General features: G+C 40.7%; 2 protein-coding genes across 2 annotated transcripts; both read right to left on the bottom strand.

Moving 5' to 3' along the window:
* Positions 1 to 232: 232 nt before the first annotated feature.
* On the bottom strand, positions 233 to 6,178 carry stx12l (syntaxin 12, like; the record flags this gene model as incomplete). The annotated part of the gene is made up of 9 exons (XM_080858351.1): positions 233 to 325; positions 839 to 921; positions 1,182 to 1,254; positions 1,554 to 1,659; positions 3,247 to 3,296; positions 3,509 to 3,646; positions 5,201 to 5,300; positions 5,593 to 5,662; positions 6,079 to 6,178. 9 exons carry the CDS (start codon positions 6,176 to 6,178, stop codon positions 233 to 235), a joined length of 813 nt encoding a protein of 270 aa, XP_080714477.1.
* Positions 6,179 to 9,159: 2,981 nt separating this feature from the next.
* LOC308380900 (tRNA selenocysteine 1-associated protein 1-like) lies at positions 9,160 to 12,541 on the bottom strand. The gene is made up of 7 exons (XM_080858352.1): positions 12,465 to 12,541; positions 11,941 to 12,038; positions 11,659 to 11,758; positions 11,430 to 11,482; positions 10,824 to 10,986; positions 10,661 to 10,697; positions 9,160 to 10,233 (listed from the first exon to the last, which is right to left on the bottom strand). The coding sequence occupies exons 1-7, from the start codon at positions 12,486 to 12,488 to the stop codon at positions 10,103 to 10,105; spliced, it is 606 nt and encodes a 201-aa protein (XP_080714478.1). The 5' UTR covers positions 12,489 to 12,541; the 3' UTR covers positions 9,160 to 10,102.
* Between the last annotated feature and the right edge of the window lie 970 nt (positions 12,542 to 13,511).

Raw genomic sequence — 13,511 nt, forward strand, 5'->3', positions numbered from 1 at the left:
ACACACACACACACACACACTCACAGTCTGATATGTCACTCCCTCAGTGTGGTCCTTCACTATAAAACCCACACATATAAACAAAACACAGTACACATACCTCTCTCACTCTCTCTCTCTCTCTCTCTCTCTCTCTCTCTCTCTCTCTCTCGCTCTCTCTCTTTGTCTCATTACACTCATAGTCTGCCATGTCATCCCCCCCCCCCCCGTGCTCTCAGCATGAGTGTGTCTTTTATTTGGACGCCTGCCAGAGGATGATGCCCAGTATGGTCAAAACCAAGACCAGAATGATGACCAGGATGCACTTTCTCTTCCGGGCCTTTCTCTGTAACGGACACAAGGAAGACTCTCACCACACATCTCACACTGAGTTCCATAGACATGATTTTAATGAATCAGTAATTGCAAATTTCAGTTTCCGGTATTGTTGAATTCAGGAAGCGATGCTGTTGCACCACCAACAGTGGTAGTGAACTTTAATTCATATTGTTTTCCTGATTTTGACATTTCAGAAAGTGTAAATCATTAAAAAATATATCTATATGAAAAATGTGCCTTCATCTGTTTATGGTGTTTCTATGCAAACATACATGCCTAAGATGACTAAAAGACTAAAACAAACCACATAAAGCAAAACAGAGTTGAATTAATACTAATAAAACTGTAACTATTCTTTTGCACTTCTGATTAGATGCTTACAGCTAACTTCATCGGCTTGTATACGGTACTCTGCGCAATGATAATGAAGTTGAATCCAATCTAATTTAATATAATATAAAATGTGTTGTTTGGTGCTGTTGTTGACACGCTTAGAGGCTTCAGTGAGCCCCATCCTTACCTGATAATAAGCAGCCCGCTGGAGCTGTTCAGCGCCTCTGTCTACATGTGTCTCTGCACTCTCCACATTCGCCTCGATGCTGTCTGTGACACACACAGCCACACCACAAGTCAGAGCACAGCAAAGTCACCACACATACACACACACACACACACACACACACACACACACACACACACACACACACACACGCTCACACACACACACACACACACACACACACACACACACACACACACACACACACACACACCACATACACACACACAAACACACACACACATGCACGCATACACACACACACCACTTACACACAGACACACACCAGCTACACTGTCCTTACCTATCATGTCCCCCTGGTCATGGATCATCACCGCCAGGTCCTTAAAAATCTGGTTCACGTCCATTATGTCTGACTGAAAAAACATGTTATTATTTATTTATGTTATGATGTCTAATGCCTTGAAATTCCGAAGTGAATCCAGGTGTGGAACAGGGTCTTGCTGAGAGGCCTAAACTAAATCTAGTAATCTAACACATATTCTTTTAACATTTAGAAACTTTTATCCAAAGTTACTTAAAATACAAACATACATTTTTCCATTAGTATGTGATCGCTGGGTATCAAACCCATGATCATGGTGTCGTTAGCACCTTGATCTACCAGTTGCTCGACTGGTTCCAAGACCAGATTAGCCACGCATGTGCCTCTCACCTCCAGCTGTTTGATGTTGGTCTCTCTATCTCTGATATCCTCCAGATCCTCCTCTGTGATGGGCAGCTCCTCTGCCTGGGTCTGGAGTGGACTCCTCTCTTCATTACTGTGGAAACAGTGAAATTTAAACACGTTACATTACAAACCAGGCTACCCTGCCATGTTTTAAAATCTCCATTATGTTCGTCATGGTACAGTAACTGGAAGTACCGCATAGCGGTGCATAATATGACTGCTGCATAAAGTGAGAGAATTACCAAGAATAAAAGGAAATAATAAGATGTATTCCGTTACTAAAAAAGGTGTTAAGTTTTCTAAAAAAATTATTTAGTTACTGACAACAAAAGACAACAAAGTGGGTTGTTTATCTTATTCTGAGTGAACATTTAAAGAGCTGTACACTGATGTGAAACAGTGCATGTGTATTACATTCTGAAGTATTGCAACCTGTCTAGTGAATATGAGGATATTATATGAATATGTGTGTAGATTAGGCTACATTTACATGTAAACATACCTTCATTGTATAACTATACTTAAAGTTTAAAATTTTGAAAATATGCATGTATATAGGCATAAACAATGTAGAATAATTTGTGGAAAGCAAGAATATGTTTGAAAAAAATACAAGATGTACAGTAAATGGTACATATAGGCCTACAAGTATCGTCATGTATAACAGGACAGGGGTATACACTATCTTTATCAAAACGTTTAAATAAATATAGCCGCAAGCAGCAATCTTTGGGACCCAAGCAGTTTGAATGATTTGACTGCTACAACAGAATAAAGGATATCAAAACACAAATTTTGAAGATAGACCAAACTATGGCAGAGAAAAACATGCTGTATAGCTTGTTCTACCAAAATGTTATGGCTGATATCCTGGAAATTGGGAAATAAGCTTATTTATGCCATGATGAATTAGCCTAGAAAATGTCATTAAGATTGGCCCTTCACTTACTAGGCATGTATTGGCTGCTTAATCGTGATTGGCCGTTGGCAGCCATTTTGTTGAGTGATCCAAATGGAACTTGAGGAGATGCAATGCATACCAAATGTTTAAAAAATAGGTTAAGAAGTTGAGATAATGTGTCTGTTAAAGAGTGTCCCCTATTGATGACATTTCATAAAATGTGGCATGCATTGGTGTAACTGTAGGGTGTCAAATTCACTTTTACATCACAAGATATTGGCTAGTGAAGTAATAGATATTTAGTTTGAACATCACTGACTAGATGGTACCACTCCACAAATGAATCGTAAGTCACCTCAAAAGATGCTAATTTGCCATAAAAATGTCATCATTTTGGCCATATGGTTTTCGAGCTACTGCCCCAAAAAATTATTTGATCCTACCCCACTTCAGGGGGAGCTAGCATCAAGGGCAACACACACTTAAGGACACAAACCCTCTATTCCGTATAAAACGCATGGGGCTAGATGCATACCTAGTTTCATTGGGATTGGTGAAGTCTAAGTATATGAAAACATTGACCATAAACTGGTGAAAACAAAGGCAGAAGAACATAAAAAGTAATCCTATGTATGCTGAAATAAATTGGACCAATTCCATCATATCTACAGTATAAACAGTATATCTATGCAGATGTGAATTGTTTGAATGAAGCTATTATCAGTACATAAGTGAGGGATTCATATATATGAGCGAGATATGATTGAGTTATCCAACCTCTCAAATGTCACAAGTTGCTCATCTGGTGTTCGAAGTCCATCTTCCATCTGTCCAAAGATAAAGACTTGGTCATTAAACTGCTGTTGCAGTGTAACCTTCTAATTTACATAGTTCTCTTAAAACACTGATGAGGTACAAGTACAAGTGTGTACATATCCCTATGACTGACATGGTGGACAGCCAATGAGTGATATGCATCAGACAGTCCCTGGCATCCTATGGGCAGGCTGTCTGTGGCTGATGTTGGGATCTGAGTTACCGTTTGGTGGGTCCCAGCACGCACTCTGGCCACTGACTCCCTCTCCTTCTCAGCAGCACGACGTTGCACAACCTGGAAGTTGTTGAGTGCAGCTGAGAAGTCATTCATCAGGCGGTCCTTTTGGATCTTCTGCTGACGCTGTTGAACAGAGAACAGGATGTGTGTGCATACATTTGTCACATTATTTAATTCACATAGGCGTTAATTCTCATTTCCGCTGAGGACATGCCCCCACCTCGAAATCATATTACAATAAATGCTTCTCAAATAAAGTCCTTAATCGACAGTTGAATACAGAAAAAAAGTAGTGTGTAACAACAAGCTAGTGTTCCCATGTTTGAGGGCCCTCAGTCGGATGTTATTATCTTTGTTCCGGTGCATTGTGTTAGCTGTCCATATAAAATACATGCTTTTCAAATGGCAGAAGCGTTATGTCTTCCTGGCCTTGTGTGGAGTTTTTCAAGTATCGCTACCATCACAATTTTGTCTTGGTTTTTCAAGCCCAAAAAGAAAGTGTTACTGAGCAAAATAATTACAAAAAGTCTGATTTAGTGTACGACACCTGCATCATGTCTATCATAGCAAACGTTATGCTTCAGCATGCCAGTATCATCCATAGACAACACTGAGGTCATGACCTCTGTATTTTTAACAGGGGCCATGCTAGGAGTTGAAGGGGCTTAGCACAGACGGGGTTCGGTGGCAGGAAAATTATTTTAAATTCTGGCAGTTAGGGTTCTTTTATCATTATGCTGCCCTAAATCCACCCCACTGCTCTTTACGTGGACAGCGAGAACCAGCCAGTCACAAGAAAAGACAAGGAATGGATCTTAACATTTACTGAGAGAGAGTATCCCTTGCTATCTAAACAAAAAGAAGAGAAAAAGAGCGATGAGACAGTTCTGGAACGGAGGAACGGAGCTGTAAGATCTGGCTCTCTTCAAAGAGCCGCTGTTCCCATCACTAAGACAGAGGCAGTGAGTTTTAAGACAGCCTATGGCGTGCCGGGCCCGTCATCTGTCTGACTCATATGAACATCACCCAATCCATTATGCCACACTGCTTTTCTACATGAAAACACTTCTATACTATGTAAGTGCTTTTTGATCAAAAATACCAAATTGTTTTTGACAACTTTCAGTGTGCCGTGTAAAGAATCCGTTCAGCTCTTTTGCAGCTCTTTTGCAGTTGCCGGTTATAGCGTTCTAAGTAAGTCCGATTGTTAATTGTCATTAGTAAAATTTAAGACCCAAAAAGATCTAACTATAGGGCCCAGGTTGAAAAATCCCAAAGTTTCCCTTTAAGGACCACTGGAGCTGTTAAAGGGGATTGACAAACTTGGTTTTGGCACCGACAGTAAACTTCTTATGGCTTTCATTCCTGACATTGGAAACAGAAAGCTGTAAGCAAGCAAACCGTTACATGATTGATTTAACCTGGTAATGTTGGCCCTGTTTTCCAAATGATCATCTCACTTAACTTCATGTAAAAATAAACTTTCAGATTAAACGCCCAGGCAGAATGCATAAAAACAGTAAATACAGGCGGCATGTGTCATTTAACTTCTTTCAATGTGACAATTTTAGAACTGTTACAATATGAAGTTGTGATCCCTTTCAATAGGTGTGAGTATGTAACAGTTTAACAGCAAAATAGCAATGTGAAGGCGAGGACTGCCAAAGCATCATTCACCTGTTCTGAAGGCGAGTGGGGAGGGGGAAGAGATCCCAGGTCCTTCAGGTGTCGGTTTGTCTCTTTAGCCAGCTGGTTTGTGTAATGCTGCACCTGCTGACTGCACCAGCACAAAATTGAGAGTCCGTCAAAACGTGTGTGACAATAACAACAGGTGTACTGGTATCACAACACTGATGCATTCGTAATCAGAAACAATAAAACATATCTAACACCCATTATATGAAACAATAGAAACCCTTTGACAAAAATAATGCGGCTCTCTGGGTATGATTCCTGGACAATTAGATGGAATATTTTTACACAAAGCTTTGCATCATTGTTATTGTCATCAAGCAATAGAATCAGCAGAGTAGTGGCTGATCATATCTTGTGTGGTAAATGATACTCACAGCCTCTCCTGAAGCTCAGGTGTGTCCTGTCTCGTCCCCAGCTGGTACAAGATGGTTTTCATCTGGCCAGCTGTGTTTCAGAAAAGCAAGCAACACAAAAAAAAAGGCGTTCAGAGGTTCAGTTGTAATAGGTAGTATTAACTCTAATTTGAAACCAGTGGGCTGTGGTTAATTTAATACTCTTAATAAACTGTATATGACCCCATGATGTGTGCCCTGTGTGTGTGTGTGCCCTGTGTGTGTGCCCTGTGTGTGTGTGTGTGTGTGTGTGTGTGTGTGTGTGGTTTGTGGGGCCAGTAGCACGGTACTTTTATTTTAGTATTGCGTACTAAATTTAGAAGTGAACATGATTGGAAATCAAACAACTATGTCAGGTATTATGTCTTTTTTTCATTGTCCTCATCTCAAAACAAGCGATGTTGTGGCTGCACAATGACGTCCAATCAGAATACAGACAGGTTTTGCGGAGCATGGATTGTAACTCACTGTTCTGGGTGATTTTCTGGATGTTGGTGCTGCATGTTTGAATGAGGTTGTTGAAATCCCGTGGTTGCGAGCGGTAGCTGTCTGCCCTCCCGTATGACATAATTGCGGCTATGTCTGACAGCCACAAATTGTAAGAGGAAGAGCAGCTGTTCCTGTGGCACAAATTGGGATTATCAATGTTAACCGTCAGATATGTCACTATTAACATCAGCAAACGCAAACGCACAAAACTCTGATGGGAAGAGGATGTTCTAAAAATAGAAATGTTACTCTACCATGGCCTAGATTTGTATGCCTACACTAACGACTCGTCCTCGCTGTCATAACTTGTTTACAGTCTGCGCCGGTATAAACACTGATTCAGGACGCGTCAGGGTAACTATAAAAACAACCATCCAGGATGTTTTGTGGTCAACGGCCAAAAATCGTTTGGTCCTTTATTTTCAGGCGTTGCCATGAGCCTAAGCTGCAGACTCACAACAACATTCTGTTGGATGCTGAGACAACCCTTTACGTAAACGTAAAATCTAAACATTTACACTACAGGGGCAACTATGAGTTCCTAAGGGTGATATGGGAGGCAACTATAACAGTCTTTCGTCTTTATTTCACTGTTTGTTCCAGCCTCAAGAAGTCAGAACGTTGTTCTCTCCGTTATAGCACTCGCCAAGACGGATGACAATAACAGTTTTGTGACAGAAATGTAGCCTAATGCTTTGTCAAACAGCTACAAATTACACAACGCTCATGATGGCTAATTCAAGACATTCTAGCGGGAAGCGATGTGAAAATAGCCTGCTTCCTCATGTGTTGCGCGCTGATAGCATCCCAGGTCTCCTCCTTTGACGCTCGAGCATCAACTCACATCAGTTTCTGGGTGTTTCTGCCCTTAGACAGGTGATATTAACACGGGCACCAGCCAACCTAAATCGAAAAGGGTATCATTAAATTGAATATAAATATCTTACTGTAAGCGCTTGATGTAGAAACGACGGTCTTCTTGTTTCACCTAGTTTGTATTATTAGAGCGTTCTCTAAACCCAGCCCTTGGCACGCTACGTCACACGTTGGTGACATTAATCCGCACGCATGCAGGGATGTTGGATTTCCAAAACAGCAAAAAATATTGCTGAATTCAATTTTTCACATAGTAGTATTACAGACCATGCTTTTTTTTCTGTAAGGCGCGAGCATTTTAACTAATTTCTATCGACTGGAATATACACAAAAAGACAACAGGCTTAACCCTAATGTAGGACAGCAGGCTAAACAAACTTGGGATTGTCTTTTTATCAAGTTTTCCTTAAATATTTAATAAGAAGACAAAGATGTATTAGGTGACTCAGCTTATTTTACCGAAAGGCATAGAAACCAGAGTTCTAGCGAGACAGAGACTGGGCTGATTGGAGACCTGTAGGGCATGGTGTTGGTCTCATGACTTTCATAGGACTCGTTATAATGAGCTCTAAATGCTGAGCTTCGCTCACATGATGCTGGCGTGGAGTGGGGGAGGCCTGTGAGGAAGCCACTGACAGGAGGACTTAGGACTCAGAAGCCAAGTTTACACGGAGCCTAGATTCACTGAATCGGGTTCATTTTTCACACAAATCGAATCTTTTAATTGCGTAAGGACGGTCAGTCAGTTATCTGCATTTTTGTTACAGTATAAATTGTGTCTAGTTTTTTGATTATAGTAACAAATGTTGGTTTTACATTTCCTTCTCTTTAAAAATAAATGAAAAATGTTCAAGCTTTAGTTTAGTTTGAGACTCAGAAGCTACCTCTAAAATAAGATAACCAAAGTCTTCTTTTATTTCAACAAGCTGGTGGATGTAGTCATGAAGACATACACAAAGGGCACTCAGGGATTATCTCAAATATTCAGCTGCATCACTAACCTTTTATAGACTTGGTTTCAAATGTTAACCCTTGCTCTACATAATTGTTTTACCAGCAAAATACATAATTTGTATCACTGTCGCTATGACATGTGATTAAAAATTGATACATTCCATCTCTAAATAACGAACATCTTTAAATCTTACTCATACAGTACCACTTGAAAGTATGTGAACCCCTTGAGCACTTAAGAGTTTTCTGTTGTTTTACCATGATTTTTCATTTTTTGTATCAACAATTTTCCATAGATGAAATGTCAGGTTTATGTTTATCATTTGCATGTGCTTGTTAAGAGGGAATTGTTTGAGTAGCCAAAAAACTACATGAAACATGGAATTAGTGTATTTTCAAAAGTAAGTGAACCCCCAGCTGCATTGGAAAAGTCAAGCAGGTAACAGATTCGGTGAAACATATTTCGGTGCTTAATTAGTCAATTAAGCAAACCAATCAACTGAGACATCCTTAGGAAAAGGGTTGGGCAACACAGATTAAAACAGAGAGGAAACCAACCAAACTACTGTAGTGCCAAGGTGTACCCACACAGATCATAAATGTCGAGAGGAAACGACATATCCTAGAACATCAGGAAGAAGGTTCTGACAGCCCATCAGTCTTGGGAAAGCTATAAGACCATCTTCAAAAGATTCCAGCTCCATCCATCCATCCAAGACAAATCATTTAGAAATGGAGGGCATTCAACATGACCGAATCTCTGCCTAGAAGTGGACGCCCATCAAGACCATCACCAAGAAGCACCAGAAGAAGAATAAATCAGGTATAAGTCAACCCACACATCACCTCTAAAGAGTTTCAGACCTCTCTGGCAGCATCTGGGGTAAATGTACATGGGTCTACCACACACACACACACACACACACACACACACACACACACACACACACACACACACACACACACACACACACACACACACACACACACACACACACACACACACACACACACACACACACACACACACACACACACACACACACGTCTACTGCCTCTTGTCTGTCCCTCTCTAACCCCTCGGTTATTTCGTGAAAACCAACAAGTATAAAAGATATAATAAACATGATTTAATGCATTGATTACATGAAGGTGAAACACAATCTTTAAACTTCCATCCTTTACTCATTATGCAATACGGTGTAAATTAATACAAATGTTTGTGTAACATGTTCATGTTCAGACATTTATTTCGTTCCTGTGTCTGCAAAACCAGACCGCCACACATTGTTCATGCACAAAAAGACTGTGTAGGTTTAAGGAAGTTTAGCTAACAATTAATCAAAGTTGGATGAGTTCGGTGTGAAGCCTAATAACCACCTCAAATTAAATGTTGCGGGTTTGCAACCGATTAGCCACATATACTTTCCGTAATTCTGTTCTATGGGAGAATTAGTTACTTAAAATTCCATTTTAAGATTCCAGACCTAATTCTTCATAAATTCCCCTTGGCATGTCAAATATCTGAAAGCTTATTTGCCAAACATGTTCCAAATTGAAACTGAACCACAATAGAGTGGACAGCCATACAGTTGCTATGACTGTGGGAAAAAACTGAGAAACGTTTCATGCTGAACTCTCCTTCTGCCTCAACCATCTTTTAAGACATAAATAAGCACGCCCTTCAGTCATGTAGTTGTGAGGACAGGACCTTGACGAACACTTCTTTGTCAACGTCCACATCATAAAGTGAGTTGAGTAAGTCCTCACCATCCCAAACATTCCAGCACTGAGCATCACTCATCGGCTGTAGATGAGAAAGGAAGGGGAACCAAAATGCCCGAAGTTGTTTCTCTTGGCTATAACGAAAGTCACTCAACATCGCACCACAGAAGTAAATCTCTAAGAAAGGGTGTAGAAGTAAGTTCATGTGGAAGGAAGGGGTTGTTTTTTCCCCCTGAGCTCAGCCTGTGTTCAAGAAGCGACCAACACGACCCCCTACCCGCTCAAGTCAACAGCTCACAGACAAGGTAGTACAACTGCCTGCCTGACTGGCATGGCATGGGTGCACACCACGCTCTGCTCCAACCTCGGAGTCCTAGCCTCATGTGAATCAGTCAGAACGGACCGAGGCAGAGGTTCAGCCAAGAGTCGAGAGTTGATCCCTGGTGCTCTACTGGGCTGTGGTCGGGTCTGGGGAATCCAATGTGGGCCAGTGGCAGTCTATGAGTGCATCATACAGCTCCTCACTCTGCTTGATGAATAGCCTGTTGGCCTCAGCCACGTCCAGCTCCTCTGCAGGGTCTGTAGAGGACAAACACAATTTCCGGAATGGTCAGCAGGGGGCAGTATGCAACCAAAATATATTCAACAGTAAAGGGCATGAGTTATGGCGCCTTTGAGATGGAATTTTCCCAGTTCCAAGTCAGAAATTTCAACAGGAACACCCCAAAAAGTCAGAATTCCAACACTGAACTCGGAGGACCCTCACCAAACCCCGACTTTAGAACCCCAGAAAGCCACCCCGAGCCAGTCCAACTTCTATCTGCTACGGTGTTTGTATGCACAAAATACCACGTAATGCCTTGTTATCTACCAATGTCACTTCCTAGGTAAATCGAGCGCACCATTACAACGCTGCTGTAGTCAGTGAGAACTAAGAGTTGGTGACATTCATAGCTGATAACTGGTCAAACGTGCTTTCAGAAAGTGTAATGCTTACAGGTCTCACCTTCAAGACCGCCATCTTCAACAACTTCCTCATGGGTCTGTAACAGAGACACAGTTAATTAAATCATCCAAAGCATCCAAGGGCAGTTTCACTTTGAGTTAAGAGTTCCACTTTGAAATGTTTTAATGACATGTATAGAGATCCTGAGGTTTGTGCAACCCACCTGACCACTGTAGTCATACCGACTGTAGTCGGACCGATCATAACTTCCTGTGCTCTGATCATAGTCCCAGTTTGGAAAGTAATCAGGGTATTGCTGGTAGTGCTGGTTTTCGTTGTAGGAATATGGCTGACTGTACTTGTTGTCAATGTAGCCAGCTCGGTTCCTACAGTGGAGAGAAAGTAGAGAAGGGTCAATGTGTTGCTCAAAAGTAACTGATGAAAGAGAAAAGTGTCACATTTTAAGAGAAGAAGACGTACCCTTACAAAACAATGACAGAAGACTCAGAGCGAGTCTCATGGGAAAGCCCCTCATTGAAGCCCTGCTGCTACGTGTCTGACGGTGAAATGGACATTTATTTTGAGAATTTCAGTTGGTCGCTGAATGATTCACATGTGTGAGACCCAAAAGTACATGTGTGGTGCTGTGCATCTTGTGATAGATACCTTCCATTTCAGATTGAAATATTGCCCAGTATCAGTGTTTTGAGTCAGCCCTCTTCACTGTAAGAAAATTCAAATTTCACTGATTGTGAAAGAGAACCGATGTGTTTGTATAGTCAGGAGATGTGTGATGGTAAATGTGCTCCCAACTGAAAACAGTTAGTACCTTTTCTCTCTTTGTTTCCCATATGAGGCCGGATTCAGCTTGAACTTCCTTGGCTGAGGAGAGACAAAGCTTGTCAGACAATAATATGTGTAGGGATTTCCAGTGTTACTACATACAACAAGAATAACCCTTTTTACAAATATTTTCTAAATCTCAAAGTGTTTTTAAAATCATAGTTTTTACAAACAATAATACAAGATATGTTCTGGTTGTGGCTTGCGGTAATTACCGGTGTTGCTCCTGGAATAGACCTCCCGTTGACTTTACGAAGACACCTTTCAACCGTCTCTTCATCTGACAACTCCAAGAAGCAGTACCCCGCTGCACCCCTACACATGGAAGAAGAGCGTCCAGCATATTATCTACCAAATTTTGGGATCAGGATCCATTCCTTAAGATTTAATAAAATCTAATATTTTATATTTTCGTTGCCATGCAGCAGAATAGTAACGTTAGAAGGTATACATTGACCATGAAACATGGTAATTCCATCTTTAAAGTCAACTGTTACCAGTTAATTTTGTTGCGGATGATCCGCACGCCTATAACCAGTTCTCCCATGGTGGCAAAAGCACGAGTGATGAAGTTCTCGTCCATATAGGGCTCAAGCTACGGAGAGACATTAAGAAACTGAGCTCAACAGACCGCATTAACATAGCAGGTGCTCAAAAATATTCTTATTGGATTTAGTCCTGGCTAGCTGTTACATAACCTTGGCAAACTGCAAACAGAGTGCTTGCACATTTACAAAGACGAAACATAACCCGTAAACCTGTGTAAGCATAGAATATAAACTTTAAGTAACAGTTAAGTATGCTTTCATTTGAACAGTTACAGATAACACTTAGCTGCTACGTAAATTGTGCGTTTGTCAAAGATCTTTGCAAGAAGTTTGGCCGAGAGCTAGCTAAGTCACAGCTAGCTAACAAACCTTTGAGATGTTCTAGTAAGGGCATTACAATAATATACACCAGGTTTACCATGTTTGTGTCTGCATTGAGCATATACCAGCATTACTAGAACACAAATACTTACATTGCCCATCCACAAAGAAGTCATTCTTATGAATAAATGCACTTGTCCATCGACTCCACCGTTGCTCGTGAAACGTCCCTTCTTCTACCTTTGCGTGATATTTCGTGGTCGTAAAAGAGCCGTGAATACGCCACCAATGGGTAAGGATGAAAACTTGATAAATCGCAGGCTAGTTCAAACGGAGCTTGGTCCGCTACCTCAGGGTAGTCCTAACTTGCATGGCACTGAAAAATCGCTGGCCATGCGCCTTTGGGAGTCGAACATATCCTTTCGTTAGACTGTTGTTATGGCAACGATGATGCTCTGAGGGGGCATGGGGAGGGAATCCATTCTGAAGGGGTGTGTGATAATAATGATGGGGGTGATGGATATTTTTAAATCATGTCTGATTGACTACAGATGCCACACTAAAGCATACAAATAAAACCTAGGCTAACAACATTGGTGCGATGGGGTGAGGCCTACATATCATTTTATGGAACCTTTTATGGAGCCAACTCCCTGTCCAGCAGTACATTTTGTACATGCAAATCATTACCTTTTTACATGTTTTATTTGGCTTTGGATAAAGCCTGTGCACCAGTGGTGGACGAAGTACACTAACTACGTACTTAAGTGAAAGTATAGATACCTGGTGTAAAATATTACTCCAGTAAAAGTAGAAGTATGCACTTTGAATTTCCACTTAAGTAGAAGTATAAAAGTATTTGCCTTCAAATATACTTAAGTATTAAAAGTAAAAGTACCTTAATAAATTATGGTTTTAATGGGCTTTTATCATTTTCACATCAAAGCTCGGGCTCAATCAACTGATATAAGATGAAAATACTAATGCCAATCTTTAAATAGTGTCTTACATTTGTCTATTTAAAAGTGTATAAGCACAAAACATTGAAAGCTATCTATTGCCATTAGGTAAGACAAAGTGGTTATGAAATACAAGAGAACAATTATTTAATTTTACATTTATTTGTAACTTCGTTGCACATTTAGTTATAAAAAATGTGGAGTTAAACATAAGCTCCTTTACTATATCACATCTGTCTG

This window comes from Sprattus sprattus (assembly GCF_963457725.1).
Source record: "Sprattus sprattus genome assembly, chromosome: 19".
Taxonomy (NCBI): Eukaryota; Metazoa; Chordata; class Actinopteri; order Clupeiformes; family Clupeidae; genus Sprattus; species Sprattus sprattus.

Coding starts and splice junctions, on each gene's coding strand:
- LOC308380900 (XM_080858352.1), bottom strand. CDS start 12,488: ATGACTTCTTTGTGGATGGGCAAT. Junction 11,759..11,940: donor ATCCGCAACAAAATTAACTG/GTAACAGTTGAC, acceptor TTCCATGTGTAG/GGGTGCAGCGGGGTACTGCT. Junction 11,483..11,658: donor CTATTCCAGGAGCAACACCG/GTAATTACCGCA, acceptor GTCTCTCCTCAG/CCAAGGAAGTTCAAGCTGAA.